The sequence below is a fragment of the Caretta caretta genome, chromosome 4 (assembly GCF_965140235.1).
Source record: "Caretta caretta isolate rCarCar2 chromosome 4, rCarCar1.hap1, whole genome shotgun sequence".
Lineage (NCBI taxonomy): Eukaryota > Metazoa > Chordata > Testudines > Cheloniidae > Caretta > Caretta caretta.
In genome coordinates, this window is record NC_134209.1 from 109,815,775 (window position 1) to 109,833,869 (window position 18,095).

Consider the following 18,095-nt stretch of genomic DNA (forward strand, 5'->3'; position numbering starts at 1 on the left):
TATCTGCCCTGTTTGGCTTTGTTTAGTTTCAGGCAGTCTGACTCTACAACATATTGTTGCAGATCCTCAGCATAACTGCTGCGAGTGCCTCCAGGCGGTGGGGGCAAGGACACTTGGGCCTAGTGCGAGGGGGCTTCATTGACACTCGTGGTCTTCCATCCCCTCGAGTTACCTAATGGCCATGCCCAGTGTCCCCAACAACACTAAACCTACTTTCATTTGCCTCTTCAAAAGCAATAGCAACATTTATTTCCTAGTCTAAAACAAGTGTGAATGTGTTTGACTTGGTGGAACAAAACAGTACAATTCATTTTTCAGTGTCCTCAGGCTGATCCCGGCTGGCAGTGTAGGCAGCTGCAGGCCATTTGTCACCCATCCCTCTGTAGCTGTATCATTCCTCTCATCAGAATGTTTCTTAAAATAATGTTGTTCCATATTTCTCAGATCATTTCCTTTTGCCTTCATGAAACAGGAAGCTGAAGAAATCTCTCCTCCTAGCTCTGTCAAGAACTTCCTGTTTGGCTCTCGATCAAAAAATCCAACCACTCACTTGATTTTTTTTTTTTAAGTTTTTTCATTGCAATAAGAAAAGCAATTCAAGAACTACTGTAAGAGGCTGACTTGATATGAAGACCTAATTTTGGTAATTCTCCACAACAACTGTGCATGGAGAATACAAAATGAAGAACTGTAGAAAATCCCCAGCATTCATGATATTCAATTGTTGTTAATTTCAAGTGACACCAGCATAATAGATGTGTATGCTGTCAGAAAGGAACTATAATCAAATAACATGAAATGATGTGTCATGGGTATATTTATAGCCATCTCCATTGCATCTCTCATTCTATTTTTAGAAACATATTACTCTTTATAAGTGTTCCCTGGCTCCAAATGTTTGACTTCCCAGAGAACGTTTTTCCTTCTGCTCCATATATTTTCTCATTTGTATTACTATTCACTGCATTTATTATGATGTTCTTTAACTTAGTTTGCAGCTTTGAGACCAATTGGCGTAGCTTCTCCCTCAAAGAGTTTCATACACCACGTAGTGCTCATAAATAGACCTGGCAGAATTGGATTTTCAACTCTATATATCTGCCCTATATAGAGTTTAAAAATAGAATAGCCAGTGTCCTATCAACCATGCAAAAATAAGCTCTACAAACTATGCATGCATGAACACTGTCATTCCTTTGAAAAAGATTCACTGCAAATTACGAAATAGGACTCTCCTTTAAGTGTGTAGTCTTCAATTGCATACATACAAAATGGGAAATGACTGACTATGATGGAGTACTGTAGAAAGAATTCTGGCAGTTTTCGTGGATCACAAGCTAAATGAGTCAACAGTGTAATACTGTTGCAAAACAAGCAAACGTAATTCTGGATGTATTAGCAGGGGTGTTGTAAGCAAGATATGTGAAGTAATTCTTCCACTCTACTCCACGCTGATTAGGCTCAGCTGGAGTATTGTGTCCAGTTCTCGGCGCCACATTTCAGGAAAGATGTGCACAAATTAGAGAAAGGCCATAGGAGAGCAACAAAAATGATTAAAGTCTAGAAAACATGACCGATGAGGAAAGATTGAAAAACTTGGGTTTTACTCTGGAGAAGAGAAGACCCAGTGGGGACATAACTGTTTAAGTACATAAAAGGTTGTTACAAGGATGAGGGTGAAAAATTGTTCTCCTTAACCTTTGAGGATAGTACAAGAAGCAATAGGCTTGAATTAAAGCAAGGAAGGTTTAGGTTGGACATTAGGAAAAGCTTCCTAACTATCAGGGTAGTTAAGTACTGGAACAAATTGCCGAGGGAGGTTGTGGAATCTTCATCCTTGGAGGTTTTTAAGAGCAGATTAGACAAACACCTGTCAAGAATGGTCTAGTTATTTACTTAGTCCTGCCTTGACTGCAGGGGACTGGACTAGATAACCTATTGAGATCCCTTCCAGTCTTACACTTCTCTGATTCATGTTGTGTCTGATTGCTTGATGTGGATAAAAGTCCAAGCCCTTAAGGTAAAGTAATCAATCATGTTTAATCATGGCTGCAGCCAAGGACATTAGTTGCTAATGAGTTGGCCAGCTGGTACAGTCAAACCATATCAGACTTAGTTTCTAGAAATCACTTTCTAGACTGTGCCACACTACCAAACCATGTTAAAAACTCTTTTAGTGGGAAGAAGAAAAGGAGTACTTGTGGCACCTTAGAGACTAACAAATTTATTTGAGCATAAGCTTTTGTGAGCCACAGCTCACATCATTGGATGCATTCGATGCTTTTAGTGGGAACACTGTTTAAACTTATTTTTAAACTGTTCCCTTGCGCAATTAAAAGACCAATGTAATTGAGGCTTAAACCAGACATTATGCTACTTTGAATGAATGTGTCATTTCAGCTGCACAGATGCCATAAGATTACCACAGCATTCAATTTGATCAGAAACAACTTTATCACCATCTTTCTCAATGTCTGATTCAGACAAGTGAATTAATACAGCGAACCACATTTTTTTAACTTTTTCACTGTTGACATCCAATTCATATTCTGGAAATAGAAATGAATCAGAGGGGGTAACACAGAAATAGAGGGAGGACAGGGAAGTAATTGTACTTACAATGCTTGCTTAGTCGTTGTGGTCCAAATTTTTAAAAGATATTTAGGCATTGTTCCTCTCAACATTAATTTCAATGGGAGTTAAGCAGCCAGGTGCTCTTGAAAATCCCATTAGGTGTCTATCTAAATCTTTAGGTACCTAAATGCCTTTCAGATCTGGTCCTTATATGCTTAAGTCTCAGTGAAAGTCAATAGGACTTCAGATACTAAGTGCCTCCTATTTTTGATAATCCCCTCAAAGAAGGAAGTTCAGCCAGCTGATGTTTTTCAACAATTTTCTGTGAGGAGTTGGTAAAAAGGAAAGCCATAACAGCCGAACACTCAGCTCTTTGGTCCGACTCCTTGCCATTTGTGATGCTCCACCATCTCAAAATAATGAAAAAAGTAGGAGTTACAACAGTTAGGAGTTTTTAAAATATATCAGTAACATAAAAACTCAACTGAATGGTAAAAGATATATATGCTTCAAAGTATATGCCAGATTATAATTAACAGGTGGCAGGGAGAAACTTTTTCTCACTGTGTGCAGGTTATTTCATAACTGCCTATTTCAGCATTTCTTACACAAAATTATGTGTATCCCCCCACCATATTATTGCCTTTGTGACACAAACTTGCCCCAACCCCAACTCTGTCCCTGTGTAGTTCAAGTGGATCAATGCAAGGGCTTTTAGGTACCCCTTATCAGCTTGCATTGAATCATTCAGCACTGGCATAAACTGCAAGCAAGCAGGATTTGGCCAAACGTATGTGGTTTCTTATAAAGCTCTCATTCCACTTAGAATCATAGAGTATCAGGGTTGGAAGGGACCTCAGGAGATCATCTTCCACTATTTACTATAATTATAACAAAAAATGAAATGGTGTCAAGAGGGGTAAAAGGCTAAGACAAATTCTGAAACGTATTCCTTTGTGGGCAAAATTCATCATGCCTACAGCCAAACACAATTTTCTTAAAAACCAGCGTGTCATCTTAAAAATGGACCTTTTATTAATTAAAAGCATATTAAATTTCTTTCAAACATATTTCAAATGTTATTCTAAAGGTACACGTGGCTAGAGCCATGGATAAGGAATATTCTGTTTAGATCAACCAAGCCATGCAGCGGCCAATACTTCCAAGGGCTCTCTGTTGATCCTCTTGAAGGGTTCACAAAAAGAAAAGGAGTACTTGTGGCACCCTAGAGACTAACAAATTTATTTGAGCATAAGCTTTTGTGAGCTACAGCTCACTTCATCGGATGCATTGCTTATGCTCAAATAAATTTGTTAGTCTCTAAGGGTGCCACAAGTCCTCCTTTTCTTTTTGTGAATACAGACTAAGACAGCTGTTACTCTGAAACTTGAAGGGTTCAGGCTCCAAATGTAGGGGGCAATTCTCGCAAAATGTTTGGGTAATCTTTGCAAATTTACTCTTTACTACTTTACTATTACCAGCAGGAGAGTGAGTTTGTGTGTGTATGGGGGGGGGGGGGGGGATGTGAGAAAACCTGGATCTATGCAGGAAATAGCCCGACTTGATTATGTAAAGAGTTGTCACTTTGGATGGGCTAGCACCAGCAGGAGAGTGAATTTGTGTGGGGGGGTGGAGGGTGAGAAAACCTGGATTTGTGCTGGAAATGGCCCACCTGTTGATCACTTTAGATAAGCTATTACCAGCAGGACAGTGGGGTGGGAGGAGGTATTGTTTCATATTCTCTGTGTGTATATAAAGTCTGCTGCAGTTTCCACCGTATACATCTGATGAAGTGAGCTGTAGCTCACGAAAGCTCATGCTCAAATAAATTGGTTAGTCTCTAAGGTGCCACAAGTACTCCTTTTCTTTACTACGTGTAAACAGGGGAAACACACAAGGAGAAGAGGGAAACGTTTGTCTTTAGGTGACATTTTATGCTTTAGGCCAGCTTCCCTCTCCCCCCGCTTTTGTGTCCCCAATCTGCATTTGGCAGGAGCAGGAGGAACATAGCTATTGGTATATTACATTTGCTTCCTTGCAGTGATGGCACTGGCTGGGAGCCGTCGGACAGTCACTACATCCGCTCCCCCGCCGGCAGCTACTTTACTTTCCGAGCCGAGATTATCTCGGCGTGAGCACAGGGTATAAACCCGTGACCCGGCCCTCAGAGCGGCGCCCTTCCAGCAGAGACACAAGTCCCGGTCTCCTCTCGCTACGGTCCCCTCCTCCCCCAGCCTTTCACCGCCAGGCTTTGCCCTCTCCCCGAGCAGCCCTGAGGGGGTGCGGCGCGGCGCGGCGCGGCTGCTCCCGGGCATGCTCAGTGCTGCGAGGGAGCGACGCAGCCCCTAGGCGGGGCGGGCTGGGGAAGGCGGAGGCGGAGGCTAAGGGGCCTCGCCCCCGGGGCCGGGGACGTGCAGCGCGAGCTGCAGCCGCTGGGATCAGTGATGGCTCCGTGGGTCTCCCCGACTCCCCCTGCGCCGGGCGCCCAGGGGAACCCCTCCGACCTCGGTGGGTGACTCCGTTGTTTCCTTGCGCCGCGCGGGAGTTTCGGGGGGGGAACGAACGCTGGGCCGGGCCTGGAGCCGCCGCCGCCCCGCCGAGCACCCGCTTCCCGGCCCCTGACTTTCCCTAGCCCTCCCTAGGGCCTCTCCCCGCGCCTGGGTGCGCCTGCCCCGGCTGCGGCCTCCCGGTGCTGCGCGCCTGACTCCCGCCGAGCACCCTGGTGCTTCTCCCCGCCGCCCTTCCCCGGAGCAGGCAGCGTTCCTCCGTGGGCGTCCGCCACGGGCCGCCCCAGAGCCTCCCTCAGTCCCCGTCCCAGCCCATAGATCTCCCGGGACCCCTCCGCGTCCCACCCAGGCGTCCGCTAGCGCAGCGCCCTCCTCTGCCTCCCTTTTCCCTGCGCACTGACTTCCCCGGGGGCCGGCGCGCTCGCCACTACCTGCCTGCCTCGCCTGGGCACCCCCGGCGGGGGCAGAGGCAGCCGGAGCTCTGGGGGCGACCCCGATCCTTCCGGCTAACTAGCCCAGCGCAGCCGCTTGTTACTGAGAGGCGCTGCCTCCGGAGTCGCCTAATCTCTGCCCGAAGTGAGAGCGGCAGGCTGGGGCCACAGGCACTTTTTGAGGAGTTGTATTATGTAGTCTCCGGGTTGGGCACCCGAGCTGGGTGAGGAGAAGCAGAGCTCGGGCTGGGTATTTCTTCTCTCCCTTCCGAGCCTTTCTCTTGGCGATCTTACTTTTCTGATAGTTGAAAGAGGTCCCCCCCTCCCTCCCCCACCGATGAGGGTTCACTTTGGTACAGCTTCTTGTGTAATATCCCATAACTAGAGGCATAGCTGAGGGTAAGGAGGTCCCTGCAGTGTTTCAAAGCTGTAGCAAGAAAGTTCTTGGCTTTTCAGGTTCACCTCACGGTGCAAGTTGCCCAATTTTTGCTAAAACAAAACTCTAAAATATTGGTTTCAGGGCTGTTTTTTTGCTTTTCTTATATGAATTTGGCATGTCTAAGTTAAACTTGGATCCAAAATTAAGTCACATAAATTCAAGGCAGATGACTTGTCTTCAGATGCTTCCTGTTGCTGTTTGAGGTTTCAGAGTAGCAGCCGTGTTAGTCTGTATTTGCAAAAAGAAAAGGAGTACTAAGAAACCAATTTATTTGAGCATAAGCTTTTGTGAGCTACAGCTCACTTCATCGGATGCATTCAGTGGTATTTGTAGCTCACGAAAGCTTATGCTCGAATAGAGTGGTTAATCTCTAAAGTGCCACTAGTACGCCTTTTCTTATAACAAAGTTTATAATCTACTGGGTGTATTCATCCTATTTGTATGCATGTATCATTCTTGTTTCTGAAGCTAGAAGTATAACTCTGAAATCCTATTGTAATTATGCAAAGTGTGGGCCATTAATGGTGGTTTAGAATCTTGATGGCTCCCATTGACTAGGACAGTTGGTTGTAAATGGCTCCGTTTACTTGCAAACCTTCATATACACCTGTGGGCCAGCCCAGGAAGAATGGAGGCTGGGGTCTCACAGGACATGTGATCATGTCACCTGATACTGGAATCCATGAGCTGTAGCTCACGAAAGCTCATGCTCAAATAAATTGGTTAGTCTCTAAGGTGCCACAAGTACTCCTTTTCTTTTTGCGAATACAGACTAACACGGCTGTTCCTCTGAAACCCATCTTAAATCTGGTACTTTTCCATTTAGAAGGAGGGGTGGGGACAAGCACAGACAAAAGATTCTCACCTTGTGCCAAAGCTATAAAAGGCGGTGGAACAGAACAAAGGGGGCTGCCAGTCCGGAGAAAACCCCCAGTTAACACCTAAGATGTCTGCTGGAACTAACAAGGACTGTACCAGGGGACAGGATTGGGCCCAGACTAGGAAGGGTCTAGTCTGTGAAAGAAGCTTATTGAAACATCTCTGAGGGTGAGATGACCTGTAAATCAGTTTCTTAAAGTATTAGGCTTAGACTTGCATGTTTTTGCTTTATTTTGCTTGGTGACTTACTTTGTTCTGTCATTACTTGAAACCACTTAAATCCTACTTTTTATAGTTAATTCACTTCTGTTTGTTAATAAATCCAGAGTAAGTGATTAATACCGGGGGGGAGCAAACAGCTGTGTATATCTCTGAGTGTTATAGCGGGAGGACAATTTATGAATTTACCCTGCATAAGCTTTACCCTGCCACAAGTACTCCTTTTCTATTTTCTTTTTAAAAATCAGTTAGTGCCAAGTATCATCAGATGGGCAGGACCTTGTTTCTGAAAACTGGACTTGTAAAACATTGGGACAGGGAACTCATAAGAGACTGGGAGAGTCAGACTCCTTTTCTTTCTGGGTTTATTATGAAATTCTTCCCTTCCCCTTTTCTAAAAAGACAGCTGCTCAGCTACACTTCTTCACATCTGTGAGCCACTGGATGTAAGTTTCTGGGAAGTGTGGAGATAATCACCGTTGTGCTTAAATTTCACTTTTCAGCTGAGTATCGGAAATGATAGTGACAACTATCCTCTATTGTTAAGGCCCTGCCAAAGTCACGGTCCATTTTGGAAAATTTCATGGTCATAGGATTTTTAAAATAGTCAATTTTATGGTTTCAGATGTTTACATCTGACATTTCAGGGTATTGTAACCATGGGCCTGATCCAAAAGGGGGTGTAGGGAGGCGGTGTGGTCCCCCGCTGCCCTGGAGAGGGACAAGATCCACTGGTCACCAGAGTGGGCAGGGCCAGAGTACTCCAAGCCCACCCCCCCACCCCCCCAGAGGGTTAGTTGTTGGACAGGAAGTATCAGAGCCCAACCCCAGAGCTCACTCAAAGAACAGCCGCTGGAGACGCCAGATGCCTCCTGCCCAGCTCCTGCTGGGGAGACTCCAGCAACCAGTGGCAGACCTGGAGACTGGCTTGATCAGCCAATACTTGACACAGATCAGCATGTGGGAGAGTTGCCGAGCCTACCCCTCACCAGCTACCCAGAAGAGTTGCCGAGCCTACCCCAGGCCAGCTACCCAGAAGATCCAATGGTGATCGACCCCCCTGAGGACACCACCTTGACCCAGGTACCCCCAGAGGGGGAGCTGGGAAGTAGCCCGGGGACAGCTGATCCAAGTCTGGCTGCCACACTGCCGGAACCCATGTCAGTGTGTTGCGGCCGGGATCCGCACTGACACAACAGCGGGACTTTGGCTGCTGCTAGGGCTCCGGGCTGGGACGCAGTGGAGTGGAAGGGCTTGCGCCACCCAACATGTGGGTGGCAGTCTCCCCCATCCCAGGCCTCTTGGAGCCTGAAGCCTGGGTGTGCTATTTACCTGTGTTTGCTCAGCCCCTGCCTGAGGGTCTGAGCCTTAGACTCACTGCTTCCCTACCTATATAAACTGCTGCTCAGCCCCTATCTGAGGGCCTGAGACTTGTATTCATTGCTGCCCCACCCTGGGCTTGGGCCTGGGCCTGGGCCTGTTGACTGTGTAACTTGTTGCTCAGCCCCTGCCTAAGGGCTTGAGCTGTGACTCTTTACTGCCCCGCCCACATCCCAGGCTTGGGCTTGTTAACTTTCACTTGTTACCTATGTGTGTTGAGCCCCTGTGGGACGGCTTGAGCCAGGACTCCTGTGGCCTGACTGATTCCCCAGGGGCCAGTGCTAGGACTAAGGGAGGCGGTGTGGTTCCCCACTGCCCCGGGGAGGGATGAGCCCCGACGAACCCGCTCCACATGGGTCATAGGAAAGGCTACTGACGGGGGGTTATGAGATCACCACCTTTACTTCTGCGCTGCTGCTGGGGGGGGTGCTGCCTTCAGAGCTGGGCAACTAGAGAACAGCAGCTGCTGGCTGGGCTCCAAGCTCTAAAGCCAGCCCCACTGCGAGCAGCAGCATGAAGTGAGGATTGCAGGGTATGGGGGAGCAGGTTACCCTACATCTGGGTTTTCCTGGCAGCCTCTCCGCCTGGGTCGGGGTGAGGGGTGCTGATAGCTGGGGCTGCAGCCTCTCCGCCTGGATTGTGGCCTGTCCCAGACAGCTGTCACAGAGCTTCCTACAGCTGGGGGAGGTTCCCAGAGGTGGGTCTGACCAGCTTGTGGAGTGGCTCCTGCAAGGGAAAAGGAAGTCCTGTCCCTCCCCAGCCTGGGCTGGGATTAGCGATTGGAGCCTGACCCACAGTAGAAGCCTGTGGCTGGGGTGCCCCCAGCCCTGCCCCTCCCCTACAATAGACTGATTTCATGGTCCATGATGTGTTTTTCACGATCGTGAATTTGGTAGGGCCTTATCTGCAGTGTAAGGGCTGGTCTACACTGAAAACTTAAGTTGGCATAGCTACACATGTCGGGGTGTGAAAAATTCCCCTGGTGTGGACCCCCAGTGTGGACAGTTCTGGGTCCATGGTGGAGGTGGATTTACTGCAGTGAGGGGAGAACCCCTCCTGTTGCTGTAATGAGTGTCTACACTGAACTGCTGCAGCTGTGCCACTGTAGCGTTTTAAATGTAGACATACCCTAAAAGAGATTGTTGAAATACAGGGCTTGTCTATGTACAGAAGCTGTGCTGTTTTAACTAAAATAGGTTTTTAAACTGATTTTAATTAAGTCTGTGCAAATCCCTCTATGGTGACACAATGATTTAAAATATTTGCCACCTTAGCTTTTATATGTAACTTTACCATTGAAAGCTTAAGTGATATGAATTAGTTTTAAATCTTCAGTGTGTCTACCGAGGGTTTTGGACAAATTTAGCAAAATCAGTTTAAAATAGCACCTTTTGTTAATCCAGTGCAGTTTTGCATGTAAACTTTGTATAAACTGGCTGTGATGGGTTCGGTCACAGAGATCCCCTTGGTCCAGGCTGAGGTTGATGGTGGGATGGAAATTGTTGAAATCATGGTGGAATTCCTCAAGGGCTTCTTTTCCATGGGTCCAGATGATGAAGATGTCATCAATGTAGAGCAAGTTGAGTCGGGGCATTAGGGGACGAGAGCTGAGGAAGCGTTGTTCTAAGTCCGCCATAAAAATGTTGGCATACTGTGGGGTTGCAAGCTTCCAGAGAACAATTATCATCCATTTCTTTACTGTCTGAGCAGCTCTCGTCTTGGTGTCTATGCATTTTAGTGTTGGGATGAGTGTGGCATACTGTTAGGAGGCTTATTCCTTCACCCACTTACTTCCCTGGTCCTTCTCGCATGAACAGAGAGCAACAATACCCGAAGTCCAAAGGTGCAAACAATTCGATGTGTATTGGAGTGAACTTCCAGCAAGCATGATTCCAGTTTCCTTCCTTAGTGTCCCCCTTCCCAGCTCTGACACCACAGAGCCTTACACCTGTGTCCCTGTTTCCATTCCTGCCCTTGGCCAAACATGATTCCAATTTCCCCACCCCCATTCCCTGTTCCCATTTTCCCCACACACACCCACCCACTCACTTCCTGATTGACTGCAGACTATATAGTAAAACTTGAGTTCAGCTTAGCTATATCTTAACCAATCATTTTCCTGAAATTTAACTAACCAATCCTAACATATTGGAACATGATTATGTAACCAATTATATCCCACCACCTTAATTAGTTTACACCCAGCAAAATTAATTATACAGCAGACAGAAACAATCACAGAACCAGACAGAGATTATACAGACAAACAATAGCAAAGTGGGAACTATAATGACAAAACAATACAGAAGTGAGGATTTTACATCCCAGCTATTGATAAGTGAGTTCTTGCCAGACAGGATGCTATCAAACTAAGTTTCCTTTTACATTTTCTAGGCACTTCCCTTTCTCTGGAGGCGATAGGCACTATCAGGACAGGATTGTATTCCTAACAGCCCAATAGCACCTTATTTCAATGTGACTAGTTGTGAATGTGAGGATGTGACCGTTCACTTTCCAGTTTATGGCTGCCTCTGTTGCTTAGCCAAAGGTCTTAGCCTAAGCACAGGGCCTCAGACTGTCACAGTAAGAGAAGGACCTTACACTGGCAGACAGTGATTTTGATTCTTTCTTTTATACCTCTATCACTAGCCAAGTGATAAGAATACACCTAAATTCTTCGAGTACAGGCCTTTACCGACAGGCCTGAATATCTGTATCCTAACACATACAACAACAGGAACGTGACCTTCCACATACAAAAGTTCAGGAGCAGTTGCTGATCATCCCAGATTTGCATCATGATCCAGTCCTACCATTCCGTGCTTGTAGTACAGGCCCCCAAAACACTGTTGCACTGTGTGCAGTTTGTCATTGAATACCTACAGTAGCTGGTTAGCTTTTTTGCTATCTTCCACTCATCCTCTGTATCCCCTCTGTGTCTTGAGAGTGTGGTTCTTGCAAATATGAAAAAATCCCTTACCCTGTCCTTAAAATGGGCAAGAGACGCTCCACTGATCTGTTTGGCTTCTGGTGGTAAAATGAAAAATCTGCAAAAAAAAAAAAAAAAAAAAAGCCAAATGTCAACTCTCTCTGTTGAAATAGCTATGTGAGTAGCAGTATTCCATAAGAACTTCTGTGTAGACATTTCCGTAATGGAAACCACCTTCTTTTTATCAAAATTTCCTTGCTCGCTTTTGGGGAAAGCTACAGTTCCAGGTTGTCATCATGTAACATCGCTATTAAGATCCTTCAACATTCTTGCTAAAGATCTTCAGCAAAGAGGGAATAGTGAGGACCTGGTTCATGTATTTCAAATCTAAGTTACATTTACTTAAATTAAATTATCAAATTGCACAAATGTTGGGAGCTCTTTCTGCAGAGAAAAAACTTGCTAGAGATCTTTCACTTTTTTTGCAAAAACTTCATAAAATTCTTGACTTGTATTCCCTTCATCCTCTTTTTTCAAGCCATTTTGTGCAAACACACTGTTGCAGTAACTAAAAACAAGTATCTATTAACATACCTTATAGTACAGAGTATACCTTTAAAATTTTTAAATACATTTCACATACAAATTTAAATATTTGTCCGTCCCGTTCCAAACTATATTGCTGTTTGAGTCCATACTTACAAAATATCTAAACCTAACCCGCAAAGGTTTCTTCTCGCTTCGTCCTCCTTTTCACGCACATGCACACGGGTCCCTTTCTCTCTCTCCAGAATTAGGTTAAAAAAAAATGTAATGCCACTTCTGAAGGCTGAGCTGCAGCATTTCCTTTTTCCATCCCAACTGTTGCTGATGTCACAGAACCATAAATCCAGGAATATTGCAAAATTCAAGGGAAATGAGATGGGGGTGGGAGAAACAAAAGGAGAAACTGGGTGAATGGGATAGAAGCTAAGCCCTCTGAGCAGTACAAAGGAAGCTAGCAAGGTTGGCACAGGTAACTGTAGACTTAACTGCTATAGCAGGGAAGTTGCCTTCATCATGCCTAGTCCATAAGTGGCGCTCAGGTATTTTGAGAGTGCGCTTGTTTTAGGCTGTCTTAGGGAGGAGAATCCATTTGCGCAGTTGTTCTCACACCTTTTGTAGTTTTCCACTGGCTGTTGGTGGGTCGTCTTAATTTAGCCATCTGCCTTTCCTTCCAAACTTCAAAATTATTTGGTGGGGGGATGGGACAGGGAGGAAAGAGGGTTGATAGTGGAAAGGAAAGCATTCCCACATTCTCTGCAATATTTAATACCTTTAGGTAAGGCAGACCTACAAGCTGATCTGCCTGTGATTTAGTAGCAGGGGCAGACGCTATGTAGAAATAATTTGGGGAGGAAGAGTAAAAGAAGATGAAATAAAATGTTATTTCTGCTGTAAAAGCCTCTTTATATGTCTTGTAGTACCCCAGTATGGGAAGAACAGATATATATTTTTCCCATCACAAGGGTCCGTGCTAAACATAGGCACTGACTCTGTGTGCGCTCTGGGGCTAAAGCACCCATAAAAAAAGAAGTGGATGCTCAGCAGCCACCCCCCAGACAGTTGTTTGGTGGGCCCCGCAGATCAGCTCCTCCCCTTCCGCCCTGCACCTCCCACCTGCTGCTGATCAGCTGTTCAATGGTGGGAGGGAGGCGCTGGGGGGGGAGGGGAGGAGCAGGGGCGGGAAGAAGCGGAGCGAGGGCAGGGCACTCTAGGGGGTGTTGGGGCAGAGTGGGGGCAGGAAAAGGCAGGGCGGAGCCTCGGGAAAGAGGCAGGTTGAGGGTGGAGACTTGGGAGAAGGGATGGAGTGGGGGTGGAGCATCCCCAGGGAAAGCTGAAAGTTCGGCATCTTTGGTGCTAAATACAGTTTCCCCTCTTAGATAGGGAAGATACGGATCCTTCCAGTATCTCAATTTTTTGTATGGAAGATAAGAGCTGCAAGGGTCCTATTTTTAAAGTGGTGTTGGGTTATCCTCGAATCCAAGGGGAGGTAACGGCATTATTTAGTGCTTCTGAGATGTAGGGGTGGATAATGTTTATAATGTTTATCCACAGCAGGATGGGAGTGGGACGAATGATCTTTCAGTGTGGTAGAACCAAATGATGAGTGATAGGGAGGCATAGAAACAATTGCATATTCGTTAAAGTTAATGGCTAGGCATCTGGTTTGCCTCCAGTAGAACCTGTTCAGTATTTTAGATTAGATGTGAACTGCTTTTCGTTTTACATCAGATCCATGTCCACTCGTCATTCCACTGATGTTCTTTTTTTCCATTTTGTCCCAGGTAAGGATGCGTAATGGATAGTATTTAGCCACTGGTAACATTGGGCAGCATTTGGGAAGTCTGCTTGCTTTGGAGATAAACTTCTTGAGTGGTGAGGTAGTGAGTTTGGGGGTGCATCTGAGCATGGCTTAAACAGCAGGTTCAGAGGCATAATCCGAACAGTAGATAGTATTCCAATGCAACATAATAGCTGCAGAGATGCAGGTATGCTTCCAATTCAATGAACTATTGTAATGATCTGTGACAGTACATACACTTCCCCTTTCAGATAGTACAGAAAGTATTGTAAAATGGGCCATCTTTATGGTGATAGCCCTAGTCAGTTTCTCATTGTGACTAGGTGTATAGGTGGGATTTCAACCTAGTGATTTTCTGTCTTAAATTCTATGTCTGAGCTAAACAAAATGAAATTCATGGTATCTTCAAGGATCTGTATTGACGTAAACTTCGATTTAACTATATTAAAAGAAAGTTTGACGTTTTTCCTCCTTATTTTGAAATATAATGAATGTTTGTGGAAGGATTGTTGCTTAGTGGGTAGAGCTGGGGCCACCAGGGCTAGACTCTTGACTTCTGTTCCCAGCTCTGCCACTGAACTGCTGTGTCCTTAAGCAAGTTGCTTCACCTTTTGTGCTCATTTCGCCATCTGTAAAAGAGAATACCAACTACTTATAGGGGTTTGAGGCTTAATTCATCAATGGACCTGGATCCATTAGTGGAAAGACTCCCATTGACTTCAGTGGTCTTAGGATCAGGCTCACAATTCACCCAGTCCTTTGAGAGCCTAAAGTCAGAGCTGCTTGAAAGTGCAAAGTATTATCTAGAACTGTGCTTCATAACCATGTATTTATTTTACATAGGAAATCAAGATTTTCCTAATATTTTGGCAAGCCATGGTTTAGAAAGTACTACATCTCAAGCTGTCGGTGATCACACAGGAAGTGGCATGCATCCAGAATATCTTGCTTATGGGTTGGTTCCTGTCTTTTTCATCATGGGCCTTTTGGGGATCCTCATCTGTCACGTGCTTAAGAAAAAAGGATATCGGTGTAGAACAGAGGCCGAGCAAGAAATTGAAGAGGAAAAACTTCGAGAAAAGATAGGTAAGTAATGTCAATGTCTTCTTGTTCATTTTTATGCAGTATGTTACTAATCTGGAATGATCCATAGCGGGAGCGCGCGCGCGCTCTCTCTCTCTCTCTCATAATACATATCCTCGATTAAATAGTTTAAGAACATTGACTTAACAGACAATTAAATGGTAATTACTTTTGGCCATTCCCAACCTAACCAAGTGACCTCTATTAGGAAATTCTACCAATTCCCAATGTCAGTCCTCTAAAATATACTTTTAAAACCTTTTTTTGAAGGATCAAAGTGTCCAAAATACTTCATGGAGACAAGGTGGGTGAGGTAATCTCTTTTATTTGACCAAAGTCTGTTGATAAGAGAGACACTAAGAGCCCATGTCTCTCTTACTGGACTAACGTCTATTGATGAGAGAGAGAGACACTAAGAGCCCATGTCTCTCTCATCAACGGATGTTAGCCCAGTAAGAGAGACATGGGCTCTTAGTGTCTCTCTTATCAACAGACTTTGGTCAAATAAAAGAGATTACCTCACCGACCTTGTATCTCTAATGTCCTCGGACCAACACGCTACAACGGGTAGGCAACCTATGGCACGCATGCCAAAGGCAGCACGCAAGCTGATTTTCAGTGGCACTCACACTGCCTGGTTCCTGGCCACTGGTCTGAGGGGCTCTGCGTTTTAATTTTAAATGAAGCTTCTTAAACGTTTTAAAAACCTTATTTACTTTACATGCAACACTAGTTTAGTTATATATTCTAGACTTATAGAAAGAGACCTTCTAACAACATGAACATGTATTACTGGCACGCCTAACCTTAAATTAGAGTGAATAAATGAATGCTTGGCACACCACTTTTGACAGGTTGCCAATCCTTGCGCTACAACAACACTGCATACAAAATACTTTATAGCTTTTGTGACTATAAACTGCGATTTGAATAGCGAACCCACTTTTCTGTATTTCATCTGCTGTCTGCAGCAATAGTGTGCAGTGCATAACTCTTTTAAAGATTGACATCCATAAACCAGCCTTTTTTAAAGCATAACTTTTTGGTGTATGTTTAACAGTGCAGATACTTGAATTTTATTTGAATAAATTTAATACTCCAGTACTACGGTTTCCACCCTCTCTCTCCTCCCCTGTTGTGATGGATTGGAACATTGGTGTGCTCTGGCTATATTCTTTGGTGTCAGGCCTTAACACATTTGCTGCCATCATTTTTTCCCCTTCTTTTCTTTTCCCCCCCCCCTTCTCTAACATTTTTTCTTTGTGCTCTTGTTCTTGTCCCCTTACTTGTCAAAGTGTACTTGCAGTGTGTGTTAGTGGCTCCATGAATTCAGTAGCATGTGGTGCTGAAGTTACTTATTTGACTTGGGAGCAGAGGAGAAAAGCTTACGCCTGGTAGGTTGTTCCTGTTGCTGTCTTTATTGGGAGACCCTGTGAGCCGTGGGTATTTTTCTTTAACTTTGTAGCTGGAAGTCAGGTAGGAATGGTAGGGTGGGCTCTCTTCAGGAGACAGGCAGGAGCTCCTCAGTGAAGCAGAGAGATCAAGTAGCTTTAGGGATAATGCTGCCTTTCCTGGTCTAATAAAATTAAAATATTGAGTAAGGAAGTGACTTTCTATATTTTTGTTGCCACATAGGGTTGCCAGGTGTCCAGTTTTTGACTGGAATGTCCGGTTGAAAAGGGAAACTGGCAGCCTTCGGTCAGCGGCCTTTGCCACTAGGGGACAGGAAGAGCAACAGCTGATGCTGGAGCCTGGAGGAGCGGCTCCGCTTAGCAGCTGCTGCTCTTCCCCCCCACCCCCAGCCTGATAGAACTGGCTGGCTCCTGGACCAGGCTCCAAAGTAGGTTCCAGCACCAACCGGGGGTGTGTGGGTAACCTGTCTGCCCTCCTGCCCCGCTTTGCCCCGATTCCCCAGCCCCTCGCTCTGGGGATCCTCCTGCTTTGCCCCGATTCCCCAGCCCCTCGCTCTGGGGATCCTCCTGCTTTGCTCCGATTCCCCAGCCCCACCGTGCTGTGCCCTGATTTCCCCACCCCGGCCCCTCGCTCCGGGGACCAGTTCCCCCTCTGCCCCAGTCCCTTGCTCTAGGGATGGACCCTGTTGTGCCCCGAATTCCCCACCCCAGCCCCTTGGTCTGGAGACTGCCCTCCCACTCCATTATGCCCTGATTTCGCCAGCCCCTCGGTCCAGGGACCGACCCCCGCTGTGCCCCTATTGGTCAGGCTCTGCGCCAGCTCCTCCCAGCCCAGCTCTGCAGGTGGCAGGTGAGTTCCAGGGGATGAGGGAACGAGTAATGGGCTGGGGTGGGGGACAGGTGGGGGGCTGGGCAGAGCCTCGGAGGAGGAGGCAGGATAGGGGGTGGGACCTCGGTAAAGGGGTGGGGGAGGGGTGTTCTGTTTTCAGGGATTAGAAAGTTGTCAACCCTATAATAGGGTGGAAAGCAGTGGTGTATTCATTATGCACAGTCACAGAGTCAATTTTTACCCCTTAAACTACTTTGAGAAGGCTTTTTGTGAGACTCCCCCACCAGAGTTCTCAATTCAGAGATTTTTTTACACAGGTATATTTATATACTCATTATATTTAAGTGCTTTTTCTTAAAGCCTTGGCTCCTGGAGTCATGCTGTTAAATGAAAATCTTGGCTTTCATTTAAAAAAATGTTTCTATCCCTGTGTTGTGTGGAAAAGCTTGAAAATGCAAATCCTAAAGATTCAAACTCTAGAAGGCAAACAAAAATCTAAAATTTAGTATTTTTATAAAATCTTTCAATTTTTAAGATAATCTCATGATTTTGGGAGGGTCTGGCTCTTGATATTTGAATGCTTGGGGCTGGCAGTACCTGACTCTTGTCTTCCTAGTTGTAGTGAAAGGCGCTGAATATATAGTCTTAGATACTGAAGTCTGTGGTTAACAATATAGCAGTGCAAGCTTCCCTGCAACAACTCATTAATTTGCTACTAGTCAAGTGTGAGGTATTCCATATGTGGTAACTTAATCTCCAAACCCATTTTCTGCTGAGATTTATATTCCTTCTGCTCTCTTAAAATTTAGGTGAGAAGGAGGATGAAAGTGATGATAGAAGTTTGATATTTCAAAGTTTTATGAAAACTCTGCGTTTTCAGGGGGTATTAGATGAAATACATGAACTTAAGAACTCAGTCCTGATGTCTTTAGTGAGAGAACCTTGCCTGAATAAGGGCTGCAGGACTGTCTTCAGGATTGTTACTAAAATCCATAAAAAGTGTGTGTTTGGGTTTTTTTAATATGCAGTGATATAATACGTATGGAATAAATATATATTTAAAAAATGA

General features: G+C 45.4%; 1 protein-coding gene across 8 annotated transcripts in view; it reads left to right on the plus strand.

Annotated features, from left to right (window-relative positions):
• Positions 1–4,925: 4,925 nt before the first annotated feature.
• Positions 4,926–18,095, plus strand: part of RELL1 (RELT like 1) — a 60,601-nt gene continuing 47,431 nt past the window's right edge. For all 8 annotated transcript variants that reach the window (XR_007356458.2, XR_007356457.2, XM_048848627.2 and 5 more), the window contains exons 1-2: positions 4,926–5,082; positions 14,546–14,788. Coding sequence is in view for 6 of the 8 variants with exons in the window: in XM_048848627.2 (XP_048704584.1) it covers positions 5,019–5,082; positions 14,546–14,788 (307 nt within the window). In the remaining 2 variants the exon portion in view is untranslated. The remainder of the gene's footprint in view (positions 5,083–14,545; positions 14,789–18,095) is intronic.